At 43.2% G+C, this 18,427-nt stretch overlaps 1 protein-coding gene across 1 annotated transcript in view; it reads right to left on the reverse strand.

The window, feature by feature from the left end:
• Positions 1–18,427, reverse strand: part of LOC139384452 (SH3 and multiple ankyrin repeat domains protein 2-like) — a 149,804-nt gene that overhangs the window by 46,749 nt on the left and 84,628 nt on the right. Inside the window, exons 14-15 of the mRNA XM_071129219.1 lie at positions 10,557–10,639; positions 4,999–5,123 (exon numbers count right to left, since the gene is read on the reverse strand). Coding sequence (XP_070985320.1) covers positions 4,999–5,123; positions 10,557–10,639 — 208 coding nt within the window. The remainder of the gene's footprint in view (positions 1–4,998; positions 5,124–10,556; positions 10,640–18,427) is intronic.

The raw sequence follows: 18,427 nt of genomic DNA on the forward strand, positions 1-18,427 counted from the left end.
GAATTATGGTATGGTAAGAGACGTTGTACTTGTGTCAGCTGTGTTTGTGTGGCACTGGAGGAGGTCCGAGTTGACAGTAAGATGCTCAGAATATGCAGCAGTGGGGAAGAGATCTGACTGACGCACGCACGCACGCAGGCGCGCACACACACACACACACACACACACACACACACACACACACACACACACACACACACACACACACACACACACACACACACACACACACACACACACACACACACACACACACACACACAACTGGGGGTTGAGGGTAGCAGCTGCCCTTGCATACATACAGTGGTCACACACAGCACTCTCCTGACCCGGGAGAGAGGAGCGTTATATTACAGTCTTCCTCCCCATCTCTCTATCTCTATTCAAAAACACACAGGCAGAGAGATACAGTTAGAACATCTGTGTACTGTACTGTACCATATTCAGTGTCCTGGACTGCTATGGGAGAATTAGAGTGGAAGAGAGAGAGAACGAGAGAGAGAGAGAGAGAGAGAACGAGAGAGAGAACGAGAGAGAGAGAGAGAGAGAGAGAGAGAGAGAGAGAGAGAGAGAGAACGAGAGAGAGAACGAGAGAGAGAGAGAGAGAGAGAGAGAGAGAGAGAGAGAGAGAGAGAGCGAGAGGGGGGAGCTGCTACATTTGAGAAATGACAATGTAGTGTAGCAATCTGCTAACAATCTTTATCTGGGCTAACCACCACCATCTTACTTAGCCCTGTCAGCACCACTGCTGTGGCAGCCACTTTCAGTACAGTATACCCAAAATGCTTGGCTTGTATGGAGCGATTTCAGTGCCAACATAAATTGTATTTTAATTCCATAATTTAGAATTTGTATTACATCTAACCCTAACCACACTGCTAACCTATTGCCTAACCCTAACCTTAAATTAAAACCAAAAAGCAATGTTGACTTTGTGGCTGTGGTAACTAGTGGACACTGCTGCGCCTGTTGTTCACACATGTTCACACATATATCTATCCTCTCATTGGCTAGAATGGTCCCCCCTGATCTTGTCTCCGCTCGACTGCCTTTCAGTTTTTTTATGAAGTGTATTTTCATTGTTTCGAGCAGCCACTAGAGTATCTGGTCAGTATAATGGCTAATCTGTGTCCAGATTCAAAATCAAAGACATCATCCTGGTACTTTGCCAGCCAGGAAAGCTAGTGGAGAACAGATGGAATCAAACGCTCTCTGTGGTTAACCGCTTCTGGCGGTTTCTGAAGCCAACGTATTTTCTTCCTATGAATTTGGCTCTAGCGTTTGAACTGTTTTGGCTATAAGTTATTATGACCCCACTCCTAAAAGCAAAGACTCAGGACATGGACGTCCTTTCTATTCCCCTCTATTATGATCACAGACCACATAGGACACGTGGGAAGTGAGTATGATACAAAAATAAAACGCAATTTGGCCCCGATAAGAATATACAAATGAATAGCCCTGTCATAGCCTTTCCGCTCCCTATTTAATCTTGCTTTTGTGACCTCCTGGGTTTGAACTAGGTCTTCTGTATGTCCGAGGACTGTGTTAGCCAACTTAGCTGAAGCTTATATGGAGGTTAATGTAAGGGAAGACACACTGCTTGCTTAACGAGTACCGCTTCCCCCTGATTCAGTTCATAGTTGATCATAGTCTGCTGCTGGAAAAACACATGTGTAATGGCTTTACTCCCCCTGCTATATTGTGGATAAAGAGTTACCTGTCTAACAGAAAACAGAGGGTGTTCTTTCATGGAAGCCTCTCTTACAATTGGCTCAGAACAGGGCAACACGGCTGGCCCTTAAATGTGCACGGAGGAGTAACATTAATGATATGCACGTCAATCTCTCACGGCTCAAAGTGGAGGAGAGATTTGTTTTTGTAAGAAGTGTTGACAAACTGAATGCACCGAGCTGTCTGTCGGACACTCATACATACCCCACAAAACATGCCACTAGAGGTCTCTTAACAATTCCCAAGTCCAGAACACACTTTCGGAGGCGCACAGTACAACATAGAGCCATGACAACGTGGAACTCTATTCCACATCAGGTAACTGATGCGAGCAGTAAAATCAGTACACCTTATGAAGAGACACACACACGCACACAAACTCTAGCACACGCACTCTACACACACGTACATTGTAATATTGTTGTATGGTGGTGTTATACATTTTGTATTGTAGATATGTAGTGGTGTAATAATGTTATATGATGTACTGTTCTATCTTTTGTTGTATGTGTGATGTAAGTGCTAATGGGGATCCCTAATAAATAGAAATAGAAAAACAGAGGCTCAATCTCATGACCTCTGCCTCACAAACACACATGGTCACCTTTCTAAAGCATTCCAACCCACCATGCTATTGAAAAATACCTTCTTCATATTGTGCGGGGGGGCGGCTCTTTAGGCTGAGTGAGTTTCAAAGTTCCACACCTGCTAGACTAATACAAATATTCAATGTCCAGCAAGTGTCACGGATCCCTCCGGAACTTTCATTACGCACACCTGGCCCCTATTCCCAGTGTTTAGTAATTGCATAAGGGTGCCCTTGGTTTACCAGTGTCCTGTCGATTATTGTTACAATGTCCGTTGGTGCGTGTGTGTACCTGTGCTGTGTGTCTTGGCTTTTCGTGCCATTGTAGATTGCGTAGATGATTACGGGTCTCGTCCCGTGTGTTAATCATTGTGCGCTTATGTTATTTATTCGAGGTAATCCTCGCTCTTTTGTTTGTGTTTCAACCCTGTGTTTTGTATGGTGTTTGTTTGGTCTTCGTCCCCGTGACTTTACACGGCACGCTGTAATTTGGGTGTAATAAAAAACCCTATTACACATTCATGCGCCTGTCTCCCGACCCTTTATACCAACGTGACAGCAAGGTTACTCAATAAAAGAGTGTGGTTTGGTGATCTATGCTTATGTCATGAGAACCTTGCCTGAGAGTGGAAGACGTGTTAGTTTGACATCGTTTGAGTTAGAAATGTGTTACTGTTAGTTTCAAGTCTCCGGCAAGGGTACATTGGCTTCAGAAACCACCAGGAGTTTCTGTTTATAACAGACAGCATTTGATTCTTCTATCTGTTCTCCACTACCGTTCCTGGCTGGCAAAGTAGCAGGATGTTGTCTCTGGTTTTGAATCTGAATTTGGAGAACTGCATTTAAAAACTGAATCTGAATACATCTGAGAAGTTGAATATTTGAAACTTTGATAAACATTAAATAATATTTTGTAAACTTGATTCAGTCACTGAATACAATATCTACCATATCGAAAATGAATATATAAATATTAAATTTGAATATTTAATAATAAAAAATGAATCCAATATTCATTGAAATTAGCTTCACAGCCATTTAAGATGCCCATCGGCCATCAGCCCATCAGCTAAGGGCACAGTAATGCAGCGCAGCCCACTCCATATAGAATCTCGATTTTGGGAGAGATTTCCCAAAAACTGCAGTGTCTGAGGAACAAGAGGCATAAACAGTGTCTTACATCAAGTAAGACCAAGGATGCTGTACCCATTGGGCACAGATGTCAGTAGAACGTCTAGTTTGATTTACATTTGGCTGAGTTGTCAACTAAAGTGAATTCAACGTCTAAAAATAATAATAATAAAACATCACCATGTCATTGGATTTAGGTTAAAAGTTGGGAGGAAAAAATACAACATTTATTTATCTAAGCAAGTCAGTTAAGAACAAATTCTTATTTTCAATGACAGCTTAGGAACAGTGGGTTAACTGCCTATTCAGGGGCAGAAAGACAAATGTGCACCTTGTCAGCTCGGAGATTTGAACTTGCAACCTTTTGGTTTCAAGTCCAATGCTCGAACCACTAGGCTACCCTGCCGCCCTCACATTGATGACTTTTTGCAAATCCCATCAGTTTTCCACGTTGTCGCAACATTATCACATTGATTGTTGGGGTTGAAATTATGTGGAAATAACATTGATTCAACCAGTTTTTGCCCAGTGGGTAAACTGTGTTTAAGATGCTGTAATAGAGAGATGGGGGGAAAGATAGGGGCAGTGTGTGTAACAGCTCATGAGAGAGGAGTGAGGGAGAGAGAAGAGATAGAGATGGGGGCAGAGAGAGAGAGAGAGAGAGATTCTCTATTTAGCAAGAGCCAAGACAAACCCCAACCACAGCACTTGCACTGATTACAATTGCACTGTTTGCACTCGTTACACACACATCTATGTTCATAACAATTCTCAAACAGCACACTCATAACCAATATCCCCAAAAAACAGAACACACAAACAGACCACAAAAAGTAACCACAAAAAACAGTACTTCAAGTCTCAGGAAGGCCATGTTATTGTATGATGCTAGCCTAAGCTGGCTATCACTCCCTGGATGTAGCTTTTTCCCACCACATCCTTGGCTGTGACCCACCTAAATCCTTTCACCACAAATAAACAAACCGATGCAACTGGACACAATCACATGTTCATCTGCCACCAGACAGGGGACTACCCTTGACTTAGCGGTGGATCCTGACCCAGAGTTTGGGAATCACTGGTCTGATCCAAAAGCCCTCCGAAACTCAAAGCATTGGGCAGAAACAGGACAAGTGGTAACTAACTACCTGGTATCAAAAGCTGCAAAGTCGGGCTATGTTGTAAGAATCCCAAAGACACATTTAATTGTAACATTATTATTACATAATGATCATACTAGCGTGTGCTTTTTAAATAAATACCAGGTAAATAGCAGTCTGTAAATTAAAGAGGGACCTAAGATCAAGATGAACCAAAAACTCAAGCGCCAACAGATATCATCACCAGTCAGCTCTCACTCATCCCAAAATGGATCTCTACAACCAATCTCATTGCTTCTAGCAGCAGGAAGAAAGAACTCTGTTAGGGACAGGAAGTGAATAGTAGTATGATACACACAATCACACACAATCGCACAATAACACACACACAGACACACAATGCACTCACTCTCACATAAAACTGCATACATGCACACACACACTTACCTCAATGAGGAAGTCCCCGGTCCTAAGCCCCGCCTGCCAGGCCACTCCTCCCTCATCCACCGACTCCAGGTATTGGAGGGCTGGGAAGGCAGGGGTGGGAGTAAACTCCTCGATGGGCGTGTCCGCTATGGGAGAGAAAGAGAGAAGGTAAGTGGGTCACCTTATCCTGAACACCACACCCCTCCTCAACCCGGTGTCTATGGAGATCTAGCCCCATTCCAGATCTATACACACACACACACACACACACACACACACACACACACACACACACACACACACACACACACACACACACACACACACACACACACACACACACACACACACACACACACACGGCTTTATTTTAAACAGGGTTTAGCATTGACTTTGTGGTCAGCAGACAAACAAACAACCGACAGACGAGCAGGGATAATCCATTAATCACCAATAAAACCACAAAGGTCATTGCCAATTCAATAAGGTGGAAGGCTGCAGACACGGTGCTGTCATCAACACAGCCAGATTAGTTTACTGCTGTCCTAATGTCTGTGTGTGTGTGACACAAGGTTTGCTCTGGTGGTAGGGGCAGTAAGATCTCTTTCTCCCATCTCCTATACTGCTGTCTAATTTGTCTCCCCCATCTCCCTCTCTTCACCCTTATCCCCTGTCACCCTCTCTCTCTTTCCCCTCTCCCACCTCTTCTCTTCTCCTCTCTTCCACCGGCCAGTGATATTCACATTGTGTCCTCGTGGCAGCCAGAAACCAATGGTGACAAGTGACACTTCTAATACATCATCCTTTTACTGTATGAGAGATGCTAGGCACTGTGTGTGTGCGCGTGTGTGTGCGCGCACATGCGTGTGCGTGTATGCGCCTGCATGTATGCGCAAGCATTCATTTGTGATTTTATGTGAGAGTCGGTGCATTGTTTCTGTGTGTGTGTTTTCGTGCGATTTTGTGTGTTTCCGTTGTGTGTGGTTGTGAGCATTAGAGAGTGTGTGTGAAGTACACAGTGCCAGAGGATAAAGAGGGCTGGCTCAGTTCCCTTGGGTGATGGCAGTGTCAGAACAACTCTAGTACATTCGGCTTGTTGTTTTTTAGGCTAAATTGTTCTCCTCCTCTCTCTGTCACTTTCTTCTTCTATCCCTGTCTGCCCCCCCCCCCCCCCCCCCCCCCCCCCCTAAAAAACAAGGATGTCCAGACAGTAGAAAATGTACCTCAAAAGTGCAGACCAATAAGAAAATGCCTCCTCACAGCGTTTGACAGTGTGGATTAGGACATGGCTGTAATCATCATAGAAACCAAAACAGCCGCTCAGTGGGCTATTTTTAGACAGCATCAAATGGGTGGTGTAATATCAAATGATGTGTGGACAATCGCACTAATGTCCTGACAACATGTCCTACACGCAGGTTGATATTGATGTGTGAGTGTGTGTGCATTTGCGAGTGTGTGCACTAGAGTAGCGGTCTTCACAGATCCACCTGTACCCAAATACCCGATATCCAGATTTCTAAATAATGTCAAGGGTCTGGGTAGTATCTGATTTGATTGTTATGGGTATCGGTATGTGTCATTTTGACTGACTTGTCCAGACGGATCCATATAGATCCGAACGTGACTGCTGCAGTAGAGAGAGAGAACATTTTTATAATTTATCCTTCTGCTCTTTGCTTTTCACGAGAGTGGCGTGTGTAGCAATTGTTTGACAATCATAAGTCTTTAAAGTGGCAATAAGAGGCCTCTGTAAATTGGTATAGAATCAGCTTGATCCCCTCTGTCGAAGACGCCTGCACCGTCCTTTTTTCCCCCAGTGATATTGTTAACAAACACGCCCGCATAAAGAAAATTTGAATTTATAACAGGTTCAGCCCCTGGTTCGACCGTGATCTTGCAGAGTTACTCCACCTCAAGAATTGCATTTGACGAAAGGCTTGGCACACGCATACTCATACTCGCATACTGGCTCTCGTTCAGGGAAATGAGAAATAAGTGTACTCAGGCTATCCGGAAGGCCAAAGTTAGTTACTTTAAGGAGCAGTTCTCTCTCTGTGGGTCTAACCCCAAGAAGTTCTGGAAAATGATCAAAGACCTGGAGAATAAACCCTCCTCCTCACCGTTGCCCATGTCCCTTCAAGTTGATGTGGTTGTTACTAACAAGAAGCACATGGCTAAGCTTTTTTTTATTTTTTTACCCCCTTTTTTCTCCCCAATTTCATGGTATCCAATTGCTAGTAGTTACTGTCTTGTCTCATTGCAACAAATCCCGTACGGACTCGGGAGAGACGAAGGTCGAGAGCCATGCGTCCTCTGAAACACAACCCAACCAAGCCGCACTGCTTCTTAACACAGTGCGCATCCAACCCGGAAGACAGCCGCACCAATGTGTCGGAGGAAACACTGTACACCTAGTCAGCGTGCACCATGCCTGACCCGCCACAGGAGTCGCTAGTGCGCGATGAGACAGGGATATCCCTGCCGGGCTAACCCGGACGACACTGGGCCAATTATGCGCCGCCCCATGGGCCTCCCAGTCGCGGCCGGCTGCGACAGAGCCTGGGCTCGAACCCAGAGTCTTTTTTTGAGTAAGCCATGACTCCTTGCCTGTCCAACATTTCCTCATCTCCCAACCCTTCAAATGCGACAAGCCCCGATGCTCTTCCCTCTTTTTCCCCTGCCCCGCTACGTAGTTTCTCCCTGCAGGCGGTCACTAAGTCCGAGGTGCTGAAGGAGCTCCTTAAACTTGACCACAAAAAAACACCTGGGTCAGACGGTTAAGACCCAGTCCTCTTTAAGGTTGCTGCCCCTATAATCGCCAAGCCTATCTCTGACCTTTTTAACCTGTCTCTCCTCTCTGGGGAGGTTCCCATTGCTTGGAAGGCAGCTACGGTTTGTCCTTTATTTATTTATTATTTATTTAATAATAATAATGTATTTATTTAAAGGGGGAGATCCAGCTGATCCTAACTGTTGTATTTGCCCGGTTTCTCAAAAGTGTTGGAAAAACTTGTCTTGATGTCTATAGTATTCTCTCTAGTATGCAATCTGGTTTTCGCTCAGGTTATGGATGTATCACTGCAACCTTAAAATGTCCTTAATGACGTCACCATTGCCCTTGATTCTAAGCAATGTTGTGCTGCTATTTTTATTGACTTGGCCAAAGCTTTTGATACGGTAGACCATTCCATTCTTGTGGGCCGGCTACAGAGTATTGGTGTCTTTGAGGACCTTTGGCCTGGTTTGCTTACTACCTCTCTCAAGGAGTGCAGTGTATAAAGTCAGAACATCTGCTGTCTCAGCCACTGCCTGTCACCAAGGCTGTACACCAAGGTTTGATCCTAGGCCCCACACTCTTATCAATTTACATCAACATCAAAGCTCAGGCAGTAGGAAGCTCTCTCATCCATTTATATGCAGATGCTACAGTCTTACACATATCTGGCCCCTCCCCGGATTTTGTGTTAAACGCTCTACAACAAAGCTTTCTTGGTGTCCAACAAGCTTTCTCTGCCCTTAAACTTGTTCTAAACACCTCCAAAACAAAGGTCATGTGGTTTGGTAAGATGAATGCCCCTCCTCCCACAGGTGTGATTACTACCTCTGAGGGTTTAGAGCTTTAGATAGTCACCTCATACAAGTACTTGGGAGTATTGCTAGATGGTACACTGTCCTTCTTTCAGCACATATCAAAGTTTCAGGCTAAATTCAAATCTAGACTTGGTTTCCTATATTGTAATCGCTACTTTTTCACCCCAGCTGCCAAACTAACCCTGATTCAGATGACTATCCTACCCATGCTAGATTACGGAGACTTCATTTATAAATCGGCAGGTAAGGGTGTTCTCAAGCGGCTAGATGTTCTTTACCATTTGGCCATTAGATTGGCCACCAATGCTCCTTATAGGACACATCACTGCACTCTATACTCCTCTGTCAGCTGGTCATCTCTGTATACCCGTCGTAAAACACAGTGGTTGATGCTTATTTATAAAATCCTATTAGGCCTCACACCCCCCTATCTGAGATATCTACTGCAGCCCTCATCCTCCACATACAACACCCTTTCTGCCAGTCACATTTTGTTAAAGGTCCCCAAAGCACACACACCCTTGGGTCACTCGTCTTTTCAGTTCGCTGCAGCTAGCGACTGGAACGACCTGCAACAAACACTCAAACTGGACAGTTTCATCTCAATCTCTTAATTCAAAGACTCAATCATGGACACTTTTACTGACAGTTGTGGCTGCGTTGTATGATGTATTGTTGTCTCTACCTTCTTGCCTTTACTGCTGTTGTCTGTGCCCAAAATGTTTGTACCCTGTTTTGTCCTGCTACCATGTTGTGCTGCTACCATGTTGTGTTGCTACCATGCTGTGTTGTCATGTGTTGCTATCTTGCTATGTTGTTGTCTTAGGTATCTCTTTATGTAGTGTTGTGTTGTTTCTCTTGTCATGATGTGTGTTTTGTCCTATATTTTTTATTATATTTATTTTTAAATGAAATAAAAAGGCCTCCGTCCTTGCCTTTGGTAGGCCGTCATTGTAAAGAATAATTTGTTCTTAACTGACTTGCCTAGTTAAATAAAGGTTCAATGAAAAATAAATAAAAAATAAGCTTAACTAGATTCAGTCAAGACAGGTACTCAGAATCATAATGGATGATAAATAACTTAGCTATGGCAGCTATTAGTTTAATATAGCGCATCGGCTTGCTTGGTTGCTGTCTCTCCCTCCCTCCTCCCTTGTCACTCACTCACACTCAAAGTAGCCTACACACACAGCACGGCCCCTGCTATAGCCTCACCTCTCTCTACCCCCTCTTCCTTACACTTTATCAACTCTAGATAATAAAGAAGTTTAAAAATGGACTCTTCTACCGCTTCTCTCACTCGGATCGGGTCTGGATCCGACCAGGTCTATGCGGAACAGATCTAGTTGTCCTCGGGTCCGTTCGGAACAGGTCTCTATATTTAAAAAAATGAATTGATACAAATCATGTCCAGATGGGAAAGCCCCAGGTCCATTTCGGAACAGGTCCAACTATTTGGACCCATGAGGGCCTCTGTTCTAGAGAGGTGGAACAGAGGTGCAGTTAGTCTTTGGGTGTGTGTGTGTAAGTGTGATTATGTTTTGAGTGTTAAGTGTTTGCAACATTCTATCCCTCTGTGTGTGTGTGTGTGTGTGTGTGTGTGTGTGTGTGTGTGTGTGTGTGTGTGTGTGTGTGTTTCTGCTTCTGCTTCAGTTATGATGGTGTCTGGCTGGCTAGACATTGACGCTCACACAGACAGACAGACAGACAGACAGACAGACAGACAGACAGACGGACAGACTCATATATACTCATAATGCATTTACATTATACAGTAAGCTACAGGTGACTGACATACAGAGTGGAGGGGTTCCTGTGGTTACTTCAGGTGGGAAATACAATGTTAATCTCTTTAAAGTTGTATCATATAGAGACATATAAGATACATAGGCTGTTATTATCGTGTTTAATGTGCAGTGCCTACATATACCGTAACCATGAGAAAGGGATATGGAGAAGGGGGAGAGACCAGGGTAGCATCTTACCTTTGGCCCCTCGCAGCACGAAGCCGAAGCCTTCATTCTCCTTCTTGGTCAAGACCACCGTCTTCTCCTCGACCACGCAGTCGCTGTGGAGAAAATGCCGCGCAAAGCGCCCGTTATTACAGCCCATCATCCGCATCACGGCCACAGCCGCCCGCCCTGAGTGCAGGTTCATCGCCGTAAGCTACTCTGGGCAGCCCCCGAAGGAGGGGCTCCTTGCTTCGGCCCCTTTTAGCTCAAATGAAGTGCATGACAACGCTGGCAGTGGCAGTCCGGCGCCCGCATCTCCAGAAAAGCCGCCGCTCCTCTCCTCTGCGGCCGAAAACCACTCCGGGGAGCGACAAGCGGAGGCCGGAGATGGCGAAGTCGAAGCGTGACGTCGGATAGAAGCAGCATTACCGACTAAATAAATGATGATGAAAGCGTGGCTTGGCGCGGAGGAGGGGGGGATAAAAGGAACGGATGGTGGCAGGCAGTTAGGAGTCCTGGGTGAGGAGTGCGCGCAACGAATGAGATAAGAGAAAGAGAGAAGGGAGAGCGTGACCAGCATGGCAGTGCGCGGGCACAAAAACAGGAGGCCATGCATGAGTGATTGACCCTTTCACTCGAGTCGAGAGGTGGGTGTCCTCCCACTCAATGGCGTGGGGTGGCGGTGGGTGACACAGAGAGGGATGCAGCCCGCATGCGCTTGCATTACATTTTTCATGAATGTAATGCAAGGCGACAGATGCGCCCAAGCAACGTGACGAGAGAAACGGAGAGGGAAGGAAAGATATTCAGGTAATTATGTTGCTTTCAGTTTCATTGCTGTGTTAAAAAAAAAAATTGATGGGGCTTTGATACAGTTTTTATAGAAATTGATTTTTTTTGTTGAATCCTCTTTCCCCAGCCTGACTCCAAATGCGATTGGGCACAAAGGTGATAACTCAAACCTGTATGCTCATACTCCAAAAACAGAAGGCCACCACGTCAGTCACAGCCACATTCAATCAAGCTATTCAATTCTCAGACACCTTTTCACCTCTAACATCCAGAAAGAAAAAAAACATCTACAAGCAGCAATGATGTGGTCCAAGCAATACAGCCCCATCAACACCACAGTAGGCCTACCAGGCTACCAGTAATACTGCTATATACCCTTTACCTGCCACATCTGCAGCTTGAACCTTTCAGTCGATATACTTAAGGCACACAGACAGTGTGACTAGCGTGGCATGCTCATTTGCTAAAGTTTACCTGCCACGAGAGCTGGGATTAGTGGGGAATGAAAGGCACCTATTAAACTTTGACTTGGCAGTAAACACTTCTCACAACCTCCCTCATCTTATCATTCTTTCACACCAAGGCCACCTAATGTGTGTGTGTGTGTGTGTGTGTGTGTACTCTACCATAGCAAATGGGGGGGGGGGGGGGGGGGGGACAGTCAAATCCACCCAGACAGTGGATGAGATATGAGACACAATAAACAGGGATGGTGAGGGATGAGAGGAGAGAGAGAGCTGCAACTGCCTTCCTAGCAACAGAGCAGAAAATGCAGAGTTGCCTTAGCAACACAATATGTTTTTTTTTTAAAGGACAACATCCTGGTTATATTATTATTATTATTATTATTATTGTTATTGTTATAATAACACCACGCTTTTATTTAAAAACGTTTATTCAAAACACCCAGTCACTTTAGCTTGTCAGGATAATCAGCAAAAACAACAAGACAATAAGATCACACATTGAAACAGCACACGAGGCTATCGCCCATGATCTGTCAAGACATGGAGTCAGGTGGTCAATGACATTTAAATCGCACCGTTATCACCTGAAGCATCGCCACTTTGTTGATTTAACCACGTCCCATGGTTTGACAGGGGAGAGTTTGCATGTTATCGATAGAGTCATCTTTATCCATCCACCAGAGTGACAATAACAGATACAAGAGTCAAAACGTGGACAAGAGGATAAACACACAATAGACTTCTGTGGGATATCAACGCATGGTAGTCCTGGTGATGTGACCACTGCACTAATTAAAATGTCGAACCACATGACCGGTATTGATTTGTAGGCTACGTGTGCCTTTTTTAAATAGATTTTTTAAATTGATTGTGGTTCTGTCTTTGAGCTGTTCTTGTTTATTAATATTATGTATTATGTCATGTTTCATGTTTTGTGTGGACCCCAGGAAGAGTATCTCCTGCTTTTGCAACAGCTAATGGGGATCCTAATAAAATAAATGCCAAAATACCTGAATTGCCCTTTCCTGTTACAGGCAGAGACATTTATGTATAGGCTAGATATGTGTACATACACTGAGTGTACAAAACCTTACGGACACCTGCTCATTCCATGACATAGACTGACCAGGTGAATCCAGGTGAAAGCTATGATCCCTTATTGATGATACTTGTTCAATCCACTTTAATCAGTGTAGATGACTCAATATAAGGAAGGTGTTCCTAATGTTTGGTATACTCAGTGTATACAGCTATTTTTGGTTCCTTTTGTTTTTCCTCTTTCCTGTCCCTGATGTTGACATTGTCAACAAATCTCAGAAAGATTCCTTCCTCTGCCGGTCGACATTTGGCGCCTTTTTCTCCCTCTGTGCCCGTCGGCCAGGAAATTTCTTGGCTCATGTAAAATTAAATCTCCTTCTGTCTGTTAAAAATCTATTATGAATCTTTAAAGAGCAAAAAGGGCCTTGGTGTCTCTGTCTAAAGAAAATAGAATTAGAAGCATTTTTTTTTAAAGTCCTACTTCAACTTGGGATACAGATAATATTAGCTTAGTTGTCAGGTTTGGATGTAATGACATGTTATTATAGGCTATTCAATGATGGCCACTTGCCACATTCAGTTGTTCACCTTGACCCACTGTATGTATATTTACAGTGCATTCGGAAATTATTCAGACCCCTTGACCTTTTCCAAATTTTGTTACGTTATAGCCTTATTCTAAAATATTGAATACTGAAAGGTTGCAAGTTCAAACCCCCGAGCTGACAAGGTACAAATCTGTCGTTCGGCCTCTGAACAGGCAGTTAACCCACTGTTCCTAGGCCGTCATTGAAAATAAGAATTTGTTCTTAACTGACTTGCCTAGTTAAGTAAAGGTAAAATACAAATAAAATAAAAAAACAAGCTTGGCACACCTGTATTGGGAGTTTCTCCCATTCTTCTCTGCAGATCCTCTTAAGCTCTGTCAGGTTGGATGGGGAGCGTCGCTGCACAGCTATTTTCAAGTCTCTCCAGAAATGTTCGATTGGGTCACTCAAGGGCATTCAGAAACTTGTCCCGAAGCCACTACTGCGTTGTCTTGTCTGTGTGCTTAGGGTCATTGTCCTGTTGTCCCCAGTATGAGGTCCTGAGTGCTCTGGAGCAGGTTTTTTTCATCAAGGATCTCTCTGTACTTTGCTCTGTTCATCTTTGCCTCAATCCTGACTAGTCTCCCAGTCCCTGCCGCTGAAAAACATCCCCACAGCATGATGCTGAAACCACCATGCTTCACCGTAGGGAATGTGCCAGGTTTCCTCCAGGCATGATGCTTGGCATTCAGGCCAAAGAGTTCAATCTTGGTTTCAACAGACCAGAGAATCTTTTTTCTCATGGTCTGAGAGCCCTTTAGGTGCCTTTTGGCAAGCTCCAAGCGGGCTGTCATGTGCCTTTTACTGAGGAGTGGCTTGCATCTGGCCACATTACCACAAAGTCCTGATTGGTGGATTGATGGAGAGATAGTTGTCTTTTTGCAAGGTTCTCCCACCTCCTTGGAAGAACTTTGGAGCTCTGCCAGTGTGAACATCGGGTTCTTGGTCATCTCCCTGAACGGAGAAGGCCCTTCTCCCCTGATTGCTCAGTTTGGCCAGCTCTAGGAAGAGTCTTGGTGGATCCAAACTTCTTCCATTTTAGAATGATGGAGGCCACTGTGTTCTTAGGGATCTTCAATGCTTCAGAAATGTTTTGGTACCCTTCTCCAGATCTGTGCCTCAACACAATCCTGTCTCTGGGCTCTACGGACAATTCCTTCGACCTCATGGCTTGGTTATTGCTCTGACATGCACTTTCAACCCTGAGACATTATATAGAGAGGTGTGTGCCTTTCCAAATCATGTCCAATTAATTGAATTTACCACAGGTGGACTCCAATCAAGTTGTAGAAACATCTCAAGAATGATCAATGGAAACAGGATGCACCTGAGCTCAAATTCGAGTCTCATAGTAAAGGGTCTGAATACTTATGTAAGTATTTCTGTTAGTTTTTTTAATTAAATTTGCAAACATTTTTTAAACCTTGTTTTCACTTTGTAATTATGGTGTATTATGTGTAGATTGATGAGGATAAAAATATATATATATATTTTAGGCTGTAACGTAACAAAATGCCCAAAATGTCAAGGGGTCTGAATACTTTCCGAATGCACTGTATATCATCCAAAGGAAAGTGTGTGTGTGTATTATAGGGAAAGAGAGAGAGAGAGCGAGAGATAGAAAAGATTGCGATACTTGACAGAATATATCTGGTTGAGTTAGGGACCATTCAAAAATGATTAGGAGAAGAGGGGTCCAACTGAAGTTGTCATGAATTTTTACCCCCCTGCCCAACGTAAAAAATATTTTCACCCCTTGTACTTGAAAAAAATTACATTACCCTCCCCCTTTGTTGAATTAACTTTTATAATATGTCATATGTCATATAATGATTATGACAACAATAACTGCCTTGGCAATAGTGTACCAACCCTGTGTTTCTAAGCACGGATATGGACTCTGCCACTTGAACATGGTTTTGTGGCACAGTTGATGCCACGCTGGGCTACGGGCTAGAAGATTGAGGATCCACACACCACTGCGTCGGGCGAGCTCACTCTCCCTACTATTTTCATTACAATATGTTGTTCAAAGTGGTTAGAGAGACTAATGAGAGAGAAATAATGGAGGCTACCAAAAATATTACAAGATGATTAAATGACAGGAGCATTTGCTTCAGTTCCTCCCATTTAATAAGATAGGAAATACAAAACTGGCACCTGTCATCAGTCCTCACACATACATTGGCAATAAAAGTATGTGAACCCTTTGGAATTACCTGGATTTCTGAATAAATGTGTCATCAAATGTGATCTGATCTTCATGTAAGTCACAACAATAGACAAACATAGTGTGCTTAAACTAATAACACACAAATTATTGTATTTTTATTGTCTATATTGAATACATCATTTAAACATTCACATTGTAGGTTGGAAAATGTATGTGAAGCCCTAGGCTAATGACTTCTCCAAAAGCTAATTGGAGTCAGGAGTCAGCTAACTTGGAGTCCAATTATTGACACAAGATTAGAGATGTTGGTTGGAGCTAGTGATTAGAGCGTTGGACTAGTAACCAGAAGGTTGCAAGTTCAAACCCCCGAGCTGACAAGGTACAAATCTGTCGTTCTGCCCCTGAAGAGGCAGTTAAAAAAGCTTACAAAAGTATCTCTATCAGTCTTGATGTTCATCTGTACAAGTTAAGACAAATTGTCCATAAATGGAGAAAGTTCAGCACTGTTGCTACGTCCTGCAAAGATGACTGCAAGTGCACAGCGCAGAATGCTCAATGAGGTTAAGAATAATCCTAGAGTGTCAGCTAAAGACTTATTTGTAGGCTTATCATTGGAAGATTGACCATAAGAGGCTGCATTTACCAGGTGTCCTCTGTCGAAATTATTGCGTAATCTCCAGCTGCGTGTATTTTTCCATTTGCTTCAGAGGAGAAACCCAACTGCCACAAATGATTTATCATCGAATAGATATGTGAAAAACACCTTGAGGATTGATTCTAAACAACGTTTGCCATGTTTCTGTTGATATTATGGAGTTAATTTGGAAAAAAGTTTGGCGTTGTAATGACTGAATTTTCGGGGGTTTTTCTTAGCCAAACTTGATGAACAAAACGGAGCGATTTCTCCTACACAAATAATATTTTTGGAAAAACTGAACATTTGCTATCTAACTGAGAGTCTCCTCATTGAAAACATCCGAAGTTCTTCAAAGGTAAATTATTTTATTTGAATGCTTTTCTTGTTTTTGTAAAAATGTTGCCTGCTGAATGCTAGGCTTAATGCTATGCCAGCAATCAATACTCTTACACAAATGCTTGTGTAGCTATGGTTGAAAAGCATATTTTGAAAATCTGAGATGACAGTGTTGTTAACAAAAGGCTAAGCTTGTGAGTGAATATATTTCTTTCATTTCATTTGCGATTTTCATGAATAGTTAACGTTGCGTTATGGTAATGAGCTTGAGGCTATGATTACGCTCCCGGATACGGGATTGATCGACGCAAGAAGTTAAATCTGCGTATTCCTCCAAAGCTCTGTTGTCCTGAGTCTGCACAACTCTGCCAGGACCTAGGAACAAGGGAGACACTCAAGTGTTTTAGTGCTATATCTCTTGACACAATGATGAAAATAATCATGGCCTCTAAACCTTCAAGCTGCATACTGGACCCTATTCCAACTAAACTACTGAAAGAGCTGCTTCCTGTGCTTGGCCCTCCTATGTTGAACATAATAAACGTCTCTCTATCCACCGGATTTGAACCAAACTCACGAAAAGTAGCAGTAATAAAGCCTCTCTTGAAAAAGCCAAATCTTGATCCAGAAAATATAAAAAACTATCAGCCTATATCGAATCTCCCATTCCTCTCAAAACATTTTAGAAAAAGCAACTCACTGCCTTCCTGAAGACAATGTATACGAAATGCTTCAGTCTGGTTTTAGACCACATCATAGCACTGAGACTGCACTTGTGAAGGTGGTAAATTACCATTTAATGGCGTCAGACCGAGGCTCTACATCTGTCCTCGTGCTCCTAGAACTTAGTGCTGCTTTTGATACCATCGTTTACCACATTCTTTTGGAGAGATTGGAAACCCAAATTGGTCTACACGGATAAGTTTTGGCCTGGTTTAGATCTTATCTGTCGGAAAGATATCAGTTTTTCTCTGTGGATGGTTTGTCCTCTGACAAATCAACTATCAATTATCATGTTCCTCAAGGCTCCGTTTTAGGACCACTATTGTTTTCACTATATATTTTACCTCTTGGTGATGTCATTCGGAAACATAATGCTAACTTTCACTGCTATGAGGATGACACACAGCTGTAATTTTCCATGAAACAGTGAAGCCCCAAAATTGCCCTCCCTGGAAGCCTGTGTTTCAGACATAAGGAAGTGGATGGCTGCAAATGTTCTAATTTAAACTCGGACAAAGCAGAGATGCTTGTTCTAGGTCCCAAGAAACAAAGAGATCTTCTGTTGAATTTGACAAATATTCTTGATGGTTGTATAGTCATCTCAAATAAAACTGTGAAGGACCTCAGCGTTACTCTGTACCCTGATCTCTCTTTTGACGAACATATCAAGATTGTTTCAAGGACAGCTTTTTTCCATCTACTTAACATTGCAAAAATCAGAAACTTTATGCCAAAAATTATGCAGAAAAATTAATCAATGCTTTTGTCACTTCCAGATTAGACTACTGCAGTGCTCTACTTTCCGGCTACTCGGATAAAGCACTAAATAAAGTTCAGTTAGTGCTCAACACGGCTGCTAGAATCTTGACTAGAACCAAAAAATGTGATCATATTAGTCCAGTGCTAGCCTCTCTACACTGGCTTCCTGTTAAGCCAAGGGCTGATTTCAAGGTTTTACTGCTAACCTACAATGCATTGCATGGGCTTACTCCTACCTATCTTTCTGATTTACTCCTGCCCTACATGTACGCTATGGTCACAAGACGCAGGCCTCCTTACTGTCCCTAGAATTTCTAAGCAAACAGCTGGAGGCAGGGCTTTCTCCTATAGAGCTCAATTTTTATGGAATGGTCTGCCTGTCAATGTGAGAG

This window comes from Oncorhynchus clarkii, chromosome 26 (assembly GCF_045791955.1).
Source record: "Oncorhynchus clarkii lewisi isolate Uvic-CL-2024 chromosome 26, UVic_Ocla_1.0, whole genome shotgun sequence".
Lineage (NCBI taxonomy): Eukaryota > Metazoa > Chordata > Actinopteri > Salmoniformes > Salmonidae > Oncorhynchus > Oncorhynchus clarkii.